Source organism: Neodiprion virginianus, chromosome 3, assembly GCF_021901495.1.
Source record: "Neodiprion virginianus isolate iyNeoVirg1 chromosome 3, iyNeoVirg1.1, whole genome shotgun sequence".
In the NCBI taxonomy this organism is placed as follows: Eukaryota; Metazoa; Arthropoda; class Insecta; order Hymenoptera; family Diprionidae; genus Neodiprion; species Neodiprion virginianus.
Window position 1 is genome coordinate 22,775,133 of NC_060879.1, and position 21,079 is coordinate 22,796,211.

Consider the following 21,079-nt stretch of genomic DNA (forward strand, 5'->3'; position numbering starts at 1 on the left):
CGATTGAAAATTTAAAATGCGAAAAGGGGCTACCAGACCGTAGACATTATGCACAGCGAAAGGGAAAAATATGCGTCTGTTCCACTAGCGTTATTACTTCATATCCGTTCATCTATTCCGATCTGATCACTCTGCCGGCCAAGTAACATACACACATAAAATACACGCGTACGAGTACGTGTTAAAAATATCGGCCCAGCCGTACTTTCACGGTATCCTTGAAGGAGTAAAACGTTCAAGGTCGACCGCGCGTGACCGATTCCGAAGGAGATGTCTCTGGAGTTATGGAAGAATTCTCGGCATCTCCGTCGGGTAGTTGTACGAGATATCGATGGGAATCGCGTCGACATCCAGCATGCGAAAGTCTGGTGAAATATCTCTGGCATCCATGCGCAGATACTAGTTTCTGATCGTTCTACGCGAATCCTACTCGTACCATTATCTCAGCTTGCGGAAAGTAGTTACGTACATACCTATCGCTAGTCGGTCGAGAGACAGTCTTGGGTGCAGGTTACACCTTGAGAGAAGACATTCTCCTGCCGTCCGTCCGAGGCCCAACATCGGGACGCTCCTCCACGTAAAACGGGTTAATCGCAAGTCGACGTTCCCCGATTCGGATCGCGTCGCGCGTGAAAAGTTGCCGCAGCATCCTCGATTTTTATTTTTTACCTTATTCTTTTTATCGTAAATGTACAAGTCGGCGTCGCGAGCGAGTCTTTGTTTGAAATTTTTAAGTAACCGGACATACCCGAGTAAAGGAAAGTTCTCTTGATTAATACTCATGTGTCCGAGGTTTGTTCGGAAAGAATTATCGATAAACGAGTGAATAAATCAATGGACGAATAAATACATAAATTAATCGGCACATAACTTAGGCGGATATTATATACGAGGCAATCATGGCACGGATATGTATGACGGTGATTGTTTTCGTTGCTGCTTTCATGGGCGTACTTGAAGCAATAGCCGGACGACTCGACGGTACGTTGATTTACTTGTATTTATCCATGCGCATGTGAAAAATTTTTAGTGATAAATATTATGCGAATAAAATCATCGCGTTACGTACAAGAAACACGTCGTTTACGGTAGTGAAACGCGGGATTGTAATTTTTTTCCAAGAGTCGGTGCATAATTGTGTCACGCAAGCTGAAGCTGGGTAAAGGAACCTCGGGATGAAATTACAAGTGGTATAAAGACGTGGGACTTTCTTGTTTGCAGATTCTATGCAATTTTTTGCTCTTTTTTTTCTTTTTTTTTTTCTTTCTTACCCCACTCTTGTCTACTAATTATACTCACAGTCGCGCTTTTCCTTCTCGCGACTTGTACTGAGTCACGTCTCAGTGATTCCACTCTCGAACGTTTCAGAGGTACAACGGTAATGGTGCATGGAACCAACGAAAGATGTATTATACAATATATACATGTGTGTTTGTACGTAAGATGTGCAACATTAGAAACACAGAGCGTTCGTAATTAAATTGTGCTTAGAGAAAGGTTGCGTTAATTAAACGAAATTTCAATCCTGATAACAGGTTCACGATCGTATCTCGCGCATTCAGTGCAGGAGCTGCTTTATACTTTCAATGTGCAAATTTCAGGTTTGGTATTGACTTCGTCTCGGCACTAGTTTGAAAAAAAAAAAAAAAAAAAAACATTCTCCCAAGAAAGTTGGTTGGTCAACAATAGATAATATTTATCAATTTTATTACGAGATAGTCGTAGAGTGAGGATCTATCAAATTTTTATATTCGAAAGGTACGAAGAGCTCTTTAAAAATACAAGAATCGCCTGAGAGTTGTTAAGAATCTAGCAAAACTGTTCGATTTTACTCTATGATCGAAAACGAATTTCGTAGGTTACAAATACAATAATTTTATAAATACTCGATGTACGACTATCTCCGAATAAAATTAACAAAAAGTATCGATTATCGACAAGCGAACGTTCTTAAAAATCCGTAGACAAGAGGGCGTTTTAAATATCAGTTAAGTTGAAGGGTAACTTTCTTTTTCGATGAGGTGAAGTGAAAAGTTGTAGTTGATTATTTGCAAGCACCCGTTAAACAGCCGACTGGTTATGTGGGTCAATAATAAGAATGAATGGCAGATCCCAATGAATAGTATTAAGTTCAGAATTCATTATCCTAGTATACGGAACTTAGATAAGGTCTCACCGTTTCAGTTCAATCGATGAGCTGATTTCTTTACCGAAAAGTAAAAAAAATTTCTCATCGAACTAAGAAAAATTGGACAACTAAAGTTCAAAAGCTATGACCAAAATCAATGAAGTTAATAATATGTGACGTCTTGTAGGTCAACATTAGCGGAACTTTCTTTATTTGAATTTGCGGTTTTCGATTTCTTTTGTCTCAAGTTGAGATTGTCTAGATAAAATTCAATTCAGTCATCTCGAGTTTCACTCTCAGATCCCGATATCAATACGTTTTGTTCGACCGAACTTTTTGCCATCCTCAACTTATAATACAGTCGTATTGAAAAAATAACTCACGATTATACATACTTTTTTCGTAAGTTTAGAAGTTTACTAGTGTTAAAGATAGGCAAACTTGAAACGAAAATCTTCATTCCCATTTGATTTGAACCAAAATGTACACAGATTTATCGACTAGATGAATTTACGGTTAAAAACAATAAAATTTATCGCATGTCGCTTCTTACAATTTTCAATGTAACTCTGCTTTAATTTATAACACTACTATCGAAACTCTTGTACGACTCAAACACTTTCATTCGATTCAAGTACATTGCATAATCCGAAAATTAGTGTCACGAATAATCCAAGTGCAGGATTCTCTCAATGATGCAAAAAATTGGCGAGGAAAATTCATCATACTGTTTAGGTTTGAACTTTTTTGTCTGATATGAGATACTACATGAGTTTGTATTAATGTAATTTATTTCTCACTTATATAATTTCTTCTTTGTTTAAATTGAGATTATGTGAAGTTTGTTTACCTCCGTTCTTCTATAATAAGAATTCATCCATCCTCGTCTCAACATGAAATATATCAGATCACTTTATACTTCGTTAACCAAATATCGTGAAGCGGTATATCAATCGGGTTTTCATTTAGATGTTAAAGAAAAAAAAAAAAAAACTGATCCAATTACACAAGTTTAGAGAATTTCAGTATATTCCTAATTGTGTAATACGTTGGAATTTCATCTTTTCGACAGTTTTTCATTGAAAAAAAAATCCTCCGATATCATGATCTTTTTTTTAATCCATGCTTTTGATGGCATATCAGTGGTCACCAAACTTTCGGATGAAAGAAAAAAAAAAAAACCAGAAATGAAAACGAAAGAACCAGCTTGAAATCAACTATCGGTAATTAATCGCATATTCTACATCTCAAATATATCATGCTAGGTATTTTGAGTGTCCCTGACCTACAATTTGCTTCGAAGTACCGGTAAATTGGTGACCGGTCCTCGGTAACCTTCGCCGAACCGACCGCGGAACTTTCTATAATAATCTTTGCACCTCACCTCAGTTATTGGACACGCGTTAATTTTACCAGTTACGTACATTTGAACCGAATGAAATGCAAGAAGATGTATTTGCTTCTATAATCACCAATGTCGTGTTCAACCCATTGCGAAAATGTAAAACATGTATACATGCCTGAGTCATCGTGAACATTTTTTTTAGACATTCTTTTGTGGTATACCTTGAAAAGAATGTTTTTATTCAACGTGCGGTTAATACTTAATTTCACTTCCAACGATGTCACAGTTTCACCGTTATTTTACAATATTTATACAGGTGTAAGTAATGAGATGAAGAAAATGCCACATATTAATGGTAAAAAAATATTAATCCAAGAGGAGGAAATATCCCAAACGTTTATTCCAATTCGTCAAAGATTTGTGAAATATTGTTTTACGAACTTTCTATTAGCATTTTCTAACCTCGTGACGAATTCTACTTTATGTAATAAACTATCCATACACTGCCCGAGTGTACGTAATAAAGAAATTCTAGTACATATACGTACATATATATATATATCTAATAATTAAATTGTGTCATTAATGGAATAACTCGTGAATTGCAGTATTTATATCGCGGATATGTAGACAGTCTGTTACAATTATTATTAGATATGCTCCAGTTAAGACGTGCGGATATGTGCATGAATGAAATAGAGATATCCAAGTGAATTGGAAATTTCCTTACTTGCCTACAAAATGTCCATTACAAATATTCTTATATTTGAAAAATTTCAATGTCAATAAGTAGTAAACTTCAATCAGATCAATTTTCTCTTGCGGAAACGAATTAACTCTATTCTAAAACAACGTAAAATTTCCAATGTGCAGAAATATTCACCTTGAAATTTAACGTTATCAATATTTCAGGCAGTAAACGTTCTTCCCAGTATCATTAACTGACAAGTTTTGGTAACGCATTGGACTTTTTTGACGCTGAAAAATTCCGATTAGTTTTCTCATCGCCAAGAAATTATAAATACAAAACAAAAACATAAAAATTATACATCAGATTTTCGCGGCACGGTATCATAGCGACGCATTTGCGTAGAATTATCAAAATTGTGCAAATAATGAATTAATGTCTCAGCAAGACTTATCAGACTTTAAAATTTTACTTCCACAAGTACAACGATTTTGCTCATATCGTGATTTCTAGGCGTGAAATACTTTTTTGCACGTTGTTATCTAGTTGTGGTTATTATGCAGTTCTCAACTGTTTTAATCTTTTACTATAATCGAAAAATACAGCTCTGGATGCAAAATGAACGCGAGTTTTGTAACTGTGACCAGAAAATCTAGTATGTGTCACCATTCTTTTCTATTATGGTGTTTTCTATTACGTTTTCTGCTAACATTTGCGATAATTTGATTTGGTGAAACAATAAATTGATGTTAAGGTCTTATTTAACTGATAAATATAGCGGACTAAACGAACAGATTTAACGTCGCAATAACGAGAAAATCTAGTATTGGCAACTATAGTTAGAGTAAGTGAGTATTTCCACATTTTTTTATAATTCCAACAATACCAGGAGAATTTTCTAATAGGTAACAAAGAGAAATGAAATTTTCTCTAATTATAAATCTCCGCGAGCCGTAATAACTATATGTCAGAAATTCCACGATTCAAATAAAGTAGAAATTTTTAATTCAAAAATAGTTCGTTTGACTGTATTCACATAGTATTCACTTAATTATTCGTCAAGTTAACTGTTTTCCATAGTATGTTTTGCGCTGTTGAGGGAAAGCGAATCCATTGCGAGAGGCATTATTACGATAGAGTCAACTTTAGTTAATTCAACTATGCTAGATAGCTGTCAGAAAATTCCAGCGTATTTTTTCTATTATAACATAGTTCATCTCTCACTGCACCTGTGATTCAACGATGACATTTAGAAAAAAAATTACTTAGTTACGATCTAGAGTATGGTCCAGTTAAAATTCGACCAAGCTTACTTTATTGGCCACATAACGTAAGCCATTTACAAAACTTGGATACCATTTACATGCAGTAACAAACACATGGGGACAGTGATTCGAGAACGGCTAATTTTTCCTACTTACGACACGGTCGAAAAATTCAGCATTATATTGAACGAAATACAGTCAACCACCTGTCACAGATTTTATTTTGGAAAAAAAAAAAACAGCTTCAATGGAAACAAAAGATTCAATACAGCGTTTCTAGGACAACATTGTTTCCAAAGTTACTTCTGGTTTACCTCAGGAAATATTGTCCAAAATGATGTCAAAGCAGAATATGAGACACCTGTCCATAATGAGGTCTTATTTGTCTACGAGCGCAGTGTACGAGAAAGTTTATTTGCGAACAAATAAGGCATCAACGCGCTTTGAGTACAGATCTATAATAATGAAATGAAACACGTATCGGTTTCCACGAATCTCGGAAGTGGTTACTGTAGATAATCATACTATTTAATGGCCTGGATCTCCTGCGAATATGAATTTGAATGATACATTTAGGCCTAAATTTACCGGCACGATTATTTCTTAGTTCCAACTTAGAATGTCGTTTGACATTTATTCGGATTCTTGGGAGGCGTTTCATAGAATACTTGTAGAGATATCAACAGAACAGTTCAATTCATTCATTTCAAATCAAACTTCCCGCCAAAAAGGGAAACGCGTTAATTAATCCACGCGTAAGCAGATTTCGGTGCAATATCGCAACTACAGGATCGAGATATAATTTTATGGATTTGTATGATTTTGTAAATTACGTTACTCGCAAGAGCTCAATATATACTTTGTTGTTTAGTCACGAATACTAAATGTATAATATTTCACTCAAATTGTTATTGTCAAACCTTCGGTTCACGGTATTGGTACATCTAACAATATTATAACATATCTCATGATTTAGGTTTCTGTCGCGTTTTTCTTCATGCTTTTCAGACATTAATAATGTTACATTTCGTAACAAGTTCAAGGAAGTTCTGTATAATAATATTTTCTACGTTTAAAAAGAAAACTTTAATTTGGGTTCAACAGAACTTTCTAACTCCCAAACACACGACGAGAGCTTCCTTATTTATTTTACTCGACTGAAAGTACTGTTGACTTCTTACATCATATTCTACATCCGATATTTTCATATTCTATGCACACAGAGGAAGGATTTCTTGAATTTGCGAAATATGGTGATCAAATAAACGAGAGTAATGCTCTGTCGATTCAACAAAAAAAAAAAAAAAACGATTAGACAATTAATTTGGATTATGGAGTGACACCGCATTTATTTTAAAAACCGCGTTTATTTTAATAGTCGTCCACGAATCACATGATCCATAATGATTAACGGAAATCAGTGTATCTGCCGAGGTATCTGCGGTAATGATCATTGACACAGACAGTAGTGGAGCAACGCTTCGGCGACGAATTTTTTAGAAACCTATTCCTCTAAACGCCCCGACAGTCTCTCGTAACGAGGTAGCACTGCAAATATTTAATCAATTCCAAGAATTCAGCCCCCAAAAATAATTTGTTCGTCTATACACGTATTGCAGAAAGAAAAAGGTGTGGTTTACTCTTAAAGAAGCTGACATTCAACGACATGCAGTAATGGTAGAGTGGAATTTCCTTCGTTGACTGAGGATATGCTTCGCCACTCTTGAGTTGGAGGGGAAAAACGCGCCGTAAACTATAACCTCTCTCACTCACGTGCCCAAACATGCGTTCCTCAAGCGCTGCACGTGGTTGAGAAAGTCCTCGCAAAGTCCAGAGTATCCACTTTATTCGTATGTGAAACGTGATACTTGGAGAACGAATCCAGATGAGGCGATGCTATGCTTAAACAAATTACCATGATCGCAGGTTTCCAGACTGCTCTCGATGCGGGCAATGGAATATAGTTTCTTTTTCTCGTTCCACAATTACATGTGAAATTTCGCTAATTGCTGTTTACAAGTAATATATTGATTGTAGTCTGCAAATAGTTGCTTCTTTTACCATTTTACTGCTGGAGCAAGCAAATTTTTTTTTTTTTTTTCAAATTTTGATGCACATTCCATAGGAATTAATGCCATGCTTCATAAATTACGAATTATTGAATGCCGGAAAAGAAATTTACCTCGTAACTCCGTTCAGGTATAATTTTTGAACTCACATCGAAGCTTTCAGTTACAATTTCACTTGCTTTGGCTATTGGCAAAGCCAAGATATCTTAGATCCGAAAAATATCGACCAAAATGTTGTGTTCTATGCAATAACAATTGCAGAAATTTTCTGTCGCTATTATTTTATATTTATATTATTTTTATTATTATAAAATAATATTTTTGTTCGGCATGACTGCGCTATCCGCGGCATTTTCACGTCAGTGATGTGTAGGCTCGAATAATAGAACAAGTGACGTTTTGTTCGCTCGGTAAACACCGACTACGGAATGCATCGTGCGGAATGATCGCGTGCAAGATTTCTCCTCCTCTCTTTATTACTGCCGTGAAAGGACGAGTACATCACGTTGTGAAAAAAGAATCAATCAACATTATGCAGTAAAATTTGGCGAATGCAAAATATGACGGATGAAAGCCGAGTCAGCTGTGCTCGTGCAGTACTTGAAATATCATGAATATTAATAACAATACTGAATATGTCACTGCATGCAATCATCGCTTCAAACATGTCAGAATTCTCTCGTTACCAAAACAACCGCAATTACGTTTTATCGGTCATTTATTCCGGATTCATCCCTTCCGTCAACAACTTAAGTTTGGCGTAGAGCGACTTTACCCGAAACCTGCATAATATGTTTTCCACAACACAAACTGCATTATACCGGAGTCGTTCAAGTCCGATGCATATTTCGTTATATTCACTGCTCGAAAAATTGAAAAAAATTCAGGATTATAGTTTGAAATCTCTTCTGTGAGTTTCGACTTTATACTTATTTAAAACTCACATTTCAAGGATCCGCATAGGTTAATTGATCATCAATCTTTGACTAGAATAAAAGGCACACATCTGTAGGCAAAAGAACAAACTTTGATGAGTAATAGTTTATAACTGACCACGTCAAAAGCCTCATTGCCCAACTGAAATCAATAAGTGTTGCGAGCCGTCGTGTCGGTTGTCGATCAATATCTGACGATGAGTGTTATCTGCCAAGCAGTGTGAACTATTGCTTTTCCAAAAACCGATGTCCCCCGAATTTAGTAATCTATGGATGTGGTTTCACCTGGCATCGCACGGTTACCATTCTCAACTAATTATTCAATAATTTCAAAAACTTCAACAAAAAATGAATCCCTCGAGTGGTATGTGATCGCGTCTTCAAAAACCAACATCTGAAATTTTCCCAAAAACCAAGTAACCGTTACTCGTCTAAAACTGCGTGAAATTCCCCATACACGTTTACTGATTACGGCAGTCAAACTCGGCTGATTCAAGGCACGGTGGTCAAAATTTTTTGAAAAGTAACAAATAGTGAGCAGCCATCCGATCCTTGTTCATTGATTACAAAGCTAATCTGACCTTGCCAATTCGCTCCGGAATAACAGGCACCCAAATGTTTGCGCGTCTGTCCGCATTTACGAGAGATCGTATAGAGAAATAATGCCGGGAGCGCCGTCATAACTGCTCTTTAGAGAAAGTTGATCGTGGCCTTGCGATTGCAAGCGGAAGTGAGAGACAACTTCCATCCAGGTATAATCGAAAAAATATGTATCACGGAAACGGAGGCTCTTATCGCGATAAAAATCACGAATAAGGTGAGTCCTGGAGAGACACAGACCTTGGTGACCGAGGAGACAAGTCTGCCTTGAGAATCACGGGAGAAGAATGAACGCTCAGATATTTAATCCGTTCTAGTACTAGAAAATAAGAAAAAAAGAGAGAGAGAGAGAGAGAGAGTCAATAGGCGCTTGTGGCCATTCCACTGAGTCTTACGTGTCGTTGAATGGTTCAGGTAGCTCGACCACGAGAAAAAAAAAAAAAAGCACTTAACATTTTCGTACACCAAAGTCAACTAGCGTGCCCTCGTGTGTAATATCAAGAATTGCAGACAAGGTCAAGTTCTTTTGGCTCGTAACATTTTTAAAGTTGACAGTATTATACGGTTTATGAGACGCGGTTGAAAGTATCATCAATGGACAGCAAGCGGTTGACTTATTTTTCGTGAAATTTTATGGGAAAGGAAAGTGTCAACGCATCTGCATCGTATTACGAGAATTCTGTCCAGTTTATAGGCTTGACGGTATTTTTAAACTGTGTTTATTAACTGATACTTTTTTAATAAATACGGTTTGATTCTTGGGCAACTGAAACAAGTATTTCAGAGTTACAGAGCTCGGCGTGAAAACGTTACGGAGATATTTTCTTCGTAGAATTAGAACGTAAAATAGAAAACTTTGTTTGAGGAATCTCAAAACGTAGAATATTTTAAAAAGTAACAAGATATCAAAAATTTCTGATAAAAGACATTTTAGACATAAATTTTTCGGCAAATTTTTTTGTCACGGTTTCTTACCAAAGTTTTTTTCAAATGTAAATTTTATCAGAGGTCACTTATCCAGTGATGGAGATTCTTAGAATTTCAGAAAACTATGAACGATAAAAGAAGTAGCTCTTGGTTCTCGACAGTTTCACAAACTTTGAGACCGTTTTCAGGTGAGAAATCACATCTCGTTGGTAAATTACCTTGAATTGCCTCTACTAACTGTCGTGTCAACTCATGTATGTCATCCGAGAGCATTGTGTCACGCAACAGTTGTTTCCAGGATAATCATTTCATTGAAAAGAAAGTTGCTTTCGATTATATAAGACGAAGTAAATTAAATTAAACGACAAGTTTGATTGTAGTATGTACAACTGGTACCTCGCGGCTAATTGTAAGTTATATGAAAAAAATCGTTACAATTCCAGAATGTGGGATTATTAGTGTGAAAAATTCTTTATACAAAATTTGCAACCAAACCTTGCACATCTGTGAAATGTCATACGGAAAAAAAATATTGCTGAAGTTTCGTCGGTATTGCATAATTTTTTTTTTTTTTGTACAACCAGTTACAAAAACTATTACAGTCATGCTGACGTTATATCGATGATACCGATGTTTGTACTGAAAATACTCTAATATTACTGAAATTGCAGTATAAACAGCAACTTCAACCGGATATAATTCACTTCAAAATGTCGCGAAGCAGCAAGTTCTTTTTATGTTGCTGTTACATCAGTTCATTGTAAAATTACAACCAAAACGGCGTCGGCTCTACACCACTCAATTCACATAGACATAATTGGTGAAAGTATAATAACTTTTATAAGGTACTTCGTAATTTACCACATCATGTAATATCGTAGAAATAGCAATTATCAGACTTTGAATTTCCGTGACAATTCTCTTTTATTCGTGTAGATATTCGAAATACCATATGAAATGAGGACATTCAAAGTATGGATACGATATTTTGGATAAAACTTTTATTAACGTTAATTGCTTCGAATGAAAGTATTTGATAAACAATTTTTAACATGTTTGTTAGAGTGGTCCGTATTTAGGGCTCGAACGAATATGTCAACCCCCCCAAATTAGTTACAAATTATTCAAAAACAGGTTCTAATTTTTCTCCGAGTTTTATCTCAAACTCTAACCCTGTCAGAGGGTGAATTTCCCCACTTAAAATACATGTGTTTCGGCCATAATCTCACTATAAATTTTGTTGTAATTTTAATAATTTTCAAAAAAATCTGTCACTGTGAAATTTTAGTAGGCATTGGTGCTACTATGTGATAAAAAATTTACATTATCATACCAGGCGATCTACACAAATTGCACACCCTTAAAGCTCGCGCTTTTTTCATTTAGCGCCGTGCCATTCAACATATGAAATCTATTTTCTGGAACAATTCCATATCATCATTTCGCTAAATCCTTCGAATTCTCAACCTGCGATCGACTCCCAAATATCTGATATCATCGCGAAGAAATTTATTTCAACTAAAATCATTACGCACCTATAGAAATAACGACATGTAGTGAGGCAAGAATTGCCGTATCAACTATTTGTCTTTAGCATCGGTATGTAATCAAGCCAACAGTCCGCAGTACCGATCAATGTGTTTTCACAAGACTTTTGATCCTGTTTGAACTTTCATTTTCATGGCCGTTTCGTAATTGATCAGCTATTATGTAGCACTAATTCATAGTCGATTACAACTTGCAGAGTCAATTTGTTGTATCCTTTTCATCTTCATCTATGAAATTGTGATTGGTCACGCTATAAGGTTACGAAATTATTATTGAGTTTCAATTTTTTCAACTATCTTATGCGAAGGTCTGATCGAGGAATTTTTATTTATTCAAGATTATTTCGGCCAACGTCACATACCGACTCAGAGTAGCTCTGCAGACTTTCTCTCGCGTATTTTAACAAGAGGAATTTATGTACCGAACAAACCGGTGTGGCGGCAGGTTGTTAATGATGAGTTTCTAATAATATTTGTATCAGACATGCTACGATTCGACAAATTTTATCTACATAAGTTAGCAATGCTAATTCAATTTGGCACAAGGAATAGCCGTGTAACGAAAGAAGTGGACCTAATCCTGCTTGATACGCGTGTCTCTAGTAGGATGTGTCCAATATAAGCTACACTACGCGCGAAGCATGTAAGTTCGATGCCTCTGTGTGTGCCAATTTCTTCTGCGGAAATCAATTTGCATATTATCACTTTGTACCTCGATATTGAAATCTCGTTTCTCCAGCCACAGCTGGCGAATAACTTTGACGAAATCCTCCAAGCGATATCTCTGAACTTCGATTCTCGCCATAGTTCGACAAATAAAAACCGTATGCTTGAGTTTCTTCAAAGTTCTTTCATAATATTATTGTTACTGAAATTCTTACTAAAAAAATTAAAAAGTCATTATTCACTTGTGAAATGTTTGCATCTGCAAATACAAACATTGTCAAGCTCCCACGACGGTTGAAGAACCACTGATACAATTCGTTTCGAATTTCTTTTTGCAATAACAGTGTTTTAAGAACTTGAAGTCTCTGTTATCACGAGAATAAGGAGGAATAATTTTCTTGACAAACAAAAAAAAAAAAAAATGCAAATTTTAGAAATACGGACAATGAGGTACTGTTTCGCAACAACCTAAAGAAAACTGTACCATTCGAATTCGAAATAAAAAAAAAAAACCGTGTCAATATCTGAGATATTTTTCCATTATTACTAGATGATGGAAGAGGTGAAATCGACGCACTGTTTCTACTGTTTCTACGGTTTCTACAGTTTCTACAAGTCTCCTTAACTGAAATCATGAAAACGCGACTTCACGAACAGACAAAAGCTTTTGTACTGAGATGATTTGAAAACATAATTTGTGCAAGTGTATGCTTAGATCATATGATAGCTAGTATACGCTCCGTAGAATGATTTTGAAAAATTAAAATTTTCCAGATGATTGCCCGAATTGCGTTGACGAGCACAACGCAAGCGCGGCAGCATCCAAATGGACCATGCCTCTTCTGAAGCTTGGAGAAAAGAGGTACTACTTGGGTATTTTCTTCAAGGTAATATATATGTATAACATATATATAACAAAGGACCTTAAATAACTTTTCAAAGAGTGGATTTGTCGTAAAATGATAACGGGCCTTTTTTCTAGAGCATTCAATTTCCAGCAAAACTACATTCTGGTCTTATCAGTTACACTAATGTGTTGACGAGTTATAAAATTCTAAAGTTGAAAAACATTTTTCCCACATTATTTAAATGGAAAATAGAAAATCGCAATAAGGCACCTCTAAATATTAATATTAAGAGCCGAAATTTGGACAGCATCGTTTTTATGTCGTTTGGAACAATAATTGGGACTTGAGTTTTGAAAAGAATAGTCAATATTTTTGACATATAAACATTGAGTCATAGGCGTATATCTCTTGATCAATTAGAGTTAGGAAATTTTTTTCTCAGTACCTACTCTTTTATAGAGCGTGAAATTTCCTACAAATATCTGTATTTAGATAGTTTATAAATCAAGCTCTATTAACGAGAAAAAAAACTTTGGGACCTAAAAACTTGATCGAAAGTTCTTGGATTAGCCAATATACTTCGGTCTTATAAACAGTGCCACTTTTGTCGTAACACTGATGAAATCGGACTACGACTTAACTGAACTGTTTGATTTTATTTGAACAACGAGCACGAATAACTTCAATTTTTTTTTTTTTTTTCTTCAAGGCAAATTGGTACAGGGCGTCGCAATACTGTCGATATCACGGAATGCACCTCGCGAGCATCTCGTCGCAGGAGGAAAATGACCGATTGGAAAAACACATAAAGGACTATGGTCTGGGCCACGAACACTTTTGGACTTCCGGCACCGACCAGGCTGAGGAAGGAGTCTTTTTCTGGATGGCCAACGGTCGCCCGCTTACTTTCGAAAACTGGAACATCGGGGAGCCAAATAATTTCCGGTAAAAATTCCTCCATTTTCAGGATATCTTAACATTCGTCACTTAATTCATAATGCAATAATAGAAAAAGTTTTTGTTCGAAGTAAAACGGGGTCGGAATTAATATCGATGAAAATAATTTTCGTTTTATCGTAGTCTCTTAATATCTTGGAGTGAGAATTAACACCAATGGAGTAAGAAATCACTAAGCAAGAATGAAAACTGCGAAACTCCATATCGAGTGAATATTCAACTCCATCGTGCGAGTTGCGTTGTTTTCACTCCAAGGAAATTTAGAGAGTATAATTCAAACACATTTACCTAGATCGAATACAGGAAGGGAAAATCAGAAAAATGTCATCACCTCGTCTTGTATTTAGCAACATGAAAGTGCACGTGAACATATCTAGCCGAGTGATGAAAGTTGAAACAGGTCAATTAACATTAATTTATGGAATTTATGATGCGTTGAAATGCAAGTACCATTGCTTTTGTATCTGACTCAACTCTGCCATTGTTGAAATTCACGGCTTGAACTCACGAAACGCACTAATTTTAAATCTATAAACTATTAGTTGATTGGAATAAGGCAGCCAATTCTAACAACGAGATTTTATCAAATCTTACAATTAGGGGTAAGCAATACTTTTATACGACTCTATGGGTAAACAGCTTTACTAAATTGTCATATTTGAATTAGTGCTTACACGTGGAGCAGAGCTATTCGGATATTCGGATATCCAAATTACTCAGTTAAGAAACTTCAAACCCGCATGGTTCGAGTATCCGAATAAGTTAGTATATACAGAACAATTAGTACAAAATTTGTAAGTAAGTAATGGTCACACGACAAGTTTTAAGAAATTTGAAAAACAGTCCGGATACCTGAAGAAGCGGTAGCTCTGATATAAGTAAAGGTGACTGATGTATTCAACTGCTGTTATGTCATTTTGGGAATCGCCATAAAATCGTGATATAAAATACGTTAGAAGAATATAAGGTTCGAGATGGAATGCGAAATTTACTGGAAGTAACAAAAATTTTAATTGTTGACGTCTCATTTATTTTGACCATTAACAAAATAGAAATGGCATGTAAAATTCACGGAGAGCCAGAAAAATTTACATCTTGTGCATCGTAAAGTGTGGTCGTTTCACTTATTTTTGCCATTACCAAAAGCCACGCATGCATCACCGCATGACATCATTACGCTGCAGATTGTGCCATTCTATTTGAAAGGTCGAATATAAATATCTGAAGAACTTTTTGTCTTCCCAATTAGAGGATGCTATAGTCAATCTTTACGACTATATTAAGGCCGAGCCGTGAAATAGTAGGTGAATGGTTTTGCCGTTCACAGATTTTTGCCAACTCGTGATTCTAAAAGTTCCACCAATAATTAAACACGCTATTTGTTGATTTATTTTTTGGAACTTTTTTTATTCCCTTTAAACATTCTAGAGCTATTCCTCTCAAGTTTGTGTCTTGCTTCACGGGCTAGGAAATTACAAGAAATAATTTGATAAAGAATGATTCTAAACGATTAAATCCTGTAAGTTGTCATTGAACATTTTCTTCCAGTACTTTCAGCCATTCAACCGTTTGGTCAGCGAAATTTTTCAGAGTTTTAACTAGAAGCTTGTTTCGCAATCCTCCGACAACCACAAAATACAATTCATCGCCAAGTAAAAGAAAATTCAAATAACAAAACTAGTTTTTCTTTCAACAGAAATGCTGTAACGATAGACTAGTTAGACAACTTAGGTCAATCATTTTTCACGATCAATTTCCCTGATGAAGAATTTTTGTCTATGGTCGGTGAATGTTTGATGAAGAAAATTCCAATTGATTATGATTTCACTATTTACACCGAAATATTTTTTCGGTAAACAAAGCGTTACTCGGATTTTTTTCTTTTTTTTTTTTTGAAAGATTAAAATTAGAAACAAATAATAAGAATTAAGAAAACTAGATATCCAGAACAAATTCCGAATAATTCTACCTCATTTTCCGAATCGTGAATCTTCGTATGATTCCAAAACTATGTTCTGCTCATCGTTACATTTTTTTAAAACGCACCTCATTCTTATTTTCAAACAGGTACGAGAACGGAGAGGAAGAACATTGCCTGGAACTTTGGAATAGAGATGGAAAGGGACTTAAGTGGAACGACAGCCCGTGCAGCTTTGAGACGTTCTTCGTCTGTGAAGTACAGTGATTTGAAATAAGTTTGCATAGTGGACTGAGAAATATTTCAACAAACTCGCTACGTTCACCAATAATTTGAGGGTTTCAAATCACGAGTACAAAATACCGGCTGTGGTCATAGTCGCTATCATGTCAAAGAAGTGTAGTCGTCGGTTATACCTCAACTAATTTCTGGTTGATACCAAAAATAGAGTTTCAAAATACATCCATTGAAATCAACACTCAGTGAAACAGCAAATTGGACTGTGTATTTACCTTACTTTAGTTAGGTATTCGCAAAAGTAGTAGTAATAATAATAATAATAATAATAATAATAACAATAATAACAACAACAACAACAAAACAACAACAACAATTATAATAATGATAATAATCCTTATAGTAATAGAAATTAACTGGGAATCAGTTCAAATATAAGTATTTAAACCGATGTATCAATCCTACAAATTTCTAAGTACAGTTGGACAAGACAACTCACGGATAACATTGCGTTACAAGCCGTGCAATCGAATTTTTCTCGAAATCGATGAGTTCACTGTGCGTGTAAACTACAAGCGGTTTATATATTTTGAAAACTGTCAAATTTTATAAATATTTAGTTCCCATGTATAATATATATTGACTTTTGCACCACTTATTGAACAGAGCGCCGTTTTTCTCCACGAAATAAACTTATCTGGTCAGAATAAAAAAACAAATAAATAAATAAATAAATAAATGGAATCAACATACTTTTGTCCTAAGTTATCCTTTCCAAAACTATTTCAGCGAGATTGTAGAATTGTTACTTTGCATTAAACGAAATAGTTGGACTACCTATTTTTCGCTACTTGTGTATTAGTTTCGACTGTCATGTTCCTAGTGCAACTGAAAATCATTCAGACAAGGAATCACAGCTAATGACGGTATGTAGAATGATGTCCCGTGCAGTATGGCACTTGGAATTTTGAATGTCGTTTACAGAAAGCAGAATTGTATGGAATGATTCATCACGAATTAAGTTAATATATTTTGCAGTGCACTTATTCCCCTCTAGATATTAAAACGTGTACGAACATTTTTTAGCTAATATAAAAAACCATGAGAAAGCCGCTGGCTTTGAAATTCTAAATCCGCAATATTGGATGTCATCATGGTTTAAGAATTTGTAATATAAAATATTCAGCATTTATAATCGTATGTGTATTCGCCAAAGCAACTGGATCAAGCAAATTTCTCTAGATCTTTGATACAAAATTGCTCCTTGGACTTTGTAATTTACTTATGAAGCCTTCGCGTACCCGTGAAATTTCCTCCCGAATATCCCCGACACCTCTGATTGCACAAGTAATGAATAGCCGCGAGTATAATAAATCCATGCCTGCAGTGAGTCTACGTAGACGCTATAATGTCAATCAACGAAACTACTCTAATCGTTAGAGAATACGACAAAAACAAAATTTCACTGCAATATTTCTACGCGAAACTGATCGCTTTAATCAACAGTTACAACGCAACACAATGTTAAAGCCAAACGAAAACAATCTGCAAGGCGACGGCCAGGAGCCTCAAAAATCGGCACAAGAATTCTGCGTGGTTTTGAATATATTTTTACTTCAAAACAAAATATTGTGGCACAGAGTGTCCGATCCAAATCTCTGGAAAATGCTCTCGAATTATTATCGGGATTAAGTATTCAAAGCTTACATTTATGTAAATAATAATTCGGAAATCGAAATTTGCAACTCAACGAAATCGCAGTTTCCTATCGCAATATTCAATGTGCACACTATGCGCGGAATATCATCTCTAAATATTTGATCTCTGTTTTTATTTCTATTAGGCCACACTAGCGCACAATGCTGATAACGTGAATACTTCGCCGGCCTTCGCTAAATTGCCGATACTGACGGCAAAATCTTCTACCGCAATACAGCAAATTACGCAAGTCCATGACATGCATTTAATTAATACCGAACAAACATATTGACGAAATTATAGGAATACATCTTCTGGCATTATGATTGGCGAAGAAAAAAAAGGAATGTTTTTCTTTTTTTCTTTATATATAATTACCTAAGCCCTCCCCCTGTTATGTGTTCATTCTAAACTGTGACTCACGAGATATCCTCTCGTAAATTAAACCTGACTTCCCTGTTGCCGGTATTACACTCTGATTTTATTTAAAAGAATGAATGTTAATACCCAAAAGAGTGAGTTCAGATCCCCCCGCAAGGCAAGCTCGACGATTTGGAAACCTTTCGACTTGAGAAACCTTGTTAAGTTAATAATTGTTAATTGCTAAAGCGCTAAAAAATCGCTCGTAATTCGGAGTCAGTACTGAATATGTTTCTAGATTTACAAGACAAAATTCGTATGCAAATAACTTTTCCAAATATCAGGTAAGTCTTGAAACACGAATTAATAGCGATAACCAATTTTTAACACTTTCGCAACAGCCATTCCCCGAATTAGTGAATTATTTCCAAAAATTCCGGGGATGGCTGTTTTTCGGGGTTCAGGTCTGAATGCATTCCCAAATCTACAAGTCAAAATTCGCATGCAACGATTTCCTAGAGCACTCATAGTGCATCTCCACACACACACATGTTGGTTCTTCTTGCGTCTGGCGGTACGAGCATCAGCTCTGCTCAGTCACGTGCTGAACATGGACGCTAGTTTCAGCTTCATTGCTTCATCACATGCGAACAACAGGCCCCTGGTTAAGTTATGGGGTTATCAATAACGGATATACACATTTGATGACGGTAAAATTGATTTAAAAAAAAAATCGAATTTGAGGTACAAGTAAATTACATATATTTCAAGTGAATTGCTACAAGATATTATACAGTTACTGAGTTGCTAAAGCAAAACCAGTTATCGGATACTTCACATTTCATTCATCCAATCCACAATGTGTTTTTATATTCGCAACTCGTGGATCATCGGGTCTGTAGACTGAAACAAAACACATGAGATATCAGTCACAACACAATGAATGATTTTTGTAATCGTTAAATTTGGATTATTGTCAGCGGTCGAGATATTTTTGGTTTGATTTGGAGAGAGAAAAGACAGTTATGTGAATTCTTTTTAGAAGCATCAATAAATAAAGTAAGAATACTTTCAAAAACCGATTCACCAAATTTAGGAGTCACTTGTCAATGGAAAATAAACAAATATTGATTTTAAAATATGATTTTTTCGCATGTGGGCTTATGACACAGTTGCGTGTGGTTGTACGATGCCCAAAGTTTATTACTCAAATAGAGCGTATGTTGACCAAAAATCGATAAATGCATTTACTTTATGTAGATTTCGAATGGATAGAAAAAAATTATAGGTAGCCCATGTCTTTCAAGAGATAAGTGGTATTAAATCTGCCAAAATTTGATCTAAATATCGCACCCTACTGGTGCTGCAAAAAATGACAACACGGAACATCAAACCACATTCTGTTGATGACAGGTTAGATACAGTTATAACAGCTAGTTTCAACGGCAAGGTTTAAAAGTTTAAATTCTCAAAGATAGCATGAGCAAATTTTACAATGTTCATTATAAATGTCTTTCAAGGCATGCATCGTCAAAGATCGAGACTTGCAATAAGTCTCTGCATAAAAATTAATAGTTTTAGCATTGACTGTCATATTGCGTATATGACTATGAACCGTAATTATAGTTTAAATTTCTTTTTTGCCCCTAACCAGCTATGTAACAAAAATAGTAACATTGAATCACAGGATGAAGAAGTCAGAAGATATTTGTCCAGCTACTGAACCAACAGCTACGCCACAATAAGTAAAAAAGTCGAACAAGTCACAATCCATAAATTAAAAGCTGTTGATCTCCAGATTAATAGAAAACATTTCTGTTCCCGATATGATCATAAATGCTAATAAATGCTCAACGACGTTAACCATTGACATAGAGGATCACTAACATTTCCAAATAAACGAGAAACAAACGTAATCAATAAGAGGTTATGTTATGTAAGTCCAGCCTCATTTCGATGCATGATACTAAAGCAAGTGAGTTAAGAAACTGTAATTAAAACTTCCGAAGTATATGTTGAATAACTTGGAGCCATTACCAGTGTAGTGAAACTTGTATTTTCGTTTGCTACCATCGTTCTTATTGTAGGCATACAGTCCTGCAAACCCGAAACCTAGTCCAAGTACTGCAATAAACGACGATGCAACAATTTCGGGAATTTCATTCCAACCCCTCAGAAGCAGGCTCACTGTGGAAGTGGAAAAAAAAATGGTCTAAAGACGACAGTATAGTAAAGCAATAGTAAATATCGTTCACTTCTAGCAAGTCAAATCTCAATACCGACCCTTCTGGCCCGACGCCGCCATGATTAATCGGTAGACGTGCAATAATAAAAAAATGGCCACTTTTAGATGACGCACTGAGTACGTTTTCTCCAAGTTTTCACCTTTGCTAATTCACGTAGGCGCAGTGGCCAATCAAAATGCATGAAATATAGTGAACACCAAGATCCCTAGATTATTCTAGGGACCTTGGTGAACACTAAACTCAAGCAGCGCCGTCTGCGTCCTACCTCGCACGCGTAACTCAATCCAGCAAGCCGTCGGTACGTACAGACGACAGGAACTGACGTTACCATCGCTCGCCGCGTGTGCCCAGATAATGCAGAGTCGAATATTATTATGCTTATGGAATGACGAACGGGAACAGACTGAAATTTTCATATAACCCCGTATGGACGCCGTATATTTTTCAACTACGCAAATTCATTTGAGCCAACTTCAGCAATGTCAATCTAACTCCATCGGATCGACAAAACTAATATTATCTAAATAGATGCACAATAAAAATGCACCTGGATTACTGTTAACAGACTCAGAAACATTTTCTTGATGCAAGGGATCGAAGAGATAGTCGAAGAAGTTAATTAAAGAATGGAGATGTATAGTTGTT

The 21,079-nt window shown here is 35.7% G+C and overlaps 2 protein-coding genes across 2 annotated transcripts; one reads left to right on the plus strand and one right to left on the minus strand.

The window, feature by feature from the left end:
* Positions 1–465: 465 nt before the first annotated feature.
* LOC124300154 (C-type lectin 37Db-like) lies at positions 466–17,212 on the plus strand. Its single transcript, XM_046753859.1, has 4 exons — positions 466–981; positions 12,945–13,057; positions 13,728–13,963; positions 16,043–17,212. The coding sequence occupies exons 1-4, from the start codon at positions 900–902 to the stop codon at positions 16,158–16,160; spliced, it is 549 nt and encodes a 182-aa protein (XP_046609815.1). The 5' UTR covers positions 466–899; the 3' UTR covers positions 16,161–17,212.
* A 1,714-nt stretch (positions 17,213–18,926) lies between these two features.
* LOC124300155 (uncharacterized) lies at positions 18,927–20,629 on the minus strand. The gene is made up of 3 exons (XM_046753860.1): positions 20,472–20,629; positions 20,226–20,375; positions 18,927–19,091 (listed from the first exon to the last, which is right to left on the minus strand). Exons 1-3 carry the CDS (start codon positions 20,491–20,493, stop codon positions 19,030–19,032), a joined length of 234 nt encoding a protein of 77 aa, XP_046609816.1. The 5' UTR covers positions 20,494–20,629; the 3' UTR covers positions 18,927–19,029.
* Between the last annotated feature and the right edge of the window lie 450 nt (positions 20,630–21,079).

What these genes read in the sequence shown, in the direction of transcription:
- LOC124300154 (XM_046753859.1), top strand. Translation starts at nt 900, where the DNA reads ATGGCACGGATATGTATGACGGTGATTGTTTTCGTTGCTGCTTTCATG. An exon ending in ACTTGGGTATTTTCTTCAAG is followed by an intron (nt 13,058 to 13,727) that starts GTAATATATATG and finishes TTTTTCTTCAAG; the next exon opens with GCAAATTGGTACAGGGCGTC. An exon ending in GGGGAGCCAAATAATTTCCG is followed by an intron (nt 13,964 to 16,042) that starts GTAAAAATTCCT and finishes ATTTTCAAACAG; the next exon opens with GTACGAGAACGGAGAGGAAG.
- LOC124300155 (XM_046753860.1), bottom strand. Translation starts at nt 20,493, where the DNA reads ATGGCGGCGTCGGGCCAGAAGG. An exon ending in GGCGGCGTCGGGCCAGAAGG is followed by an intron (nt 20,376 to 20,471) that starts GTCGGTATTGAG and finishes CCACTTCCACAG; the next exon opens with TGAGCCTGCTTCTGAGGGGT. An exon ending in ATACAAGTTTCACTACACTG is followed by an intron (nt 19,092 to 20,225) that starts GTAATGGCTCCA and finishes GTTTTGTTTCAG; the next exon opens with TCTACAGACCCGATGATCCA.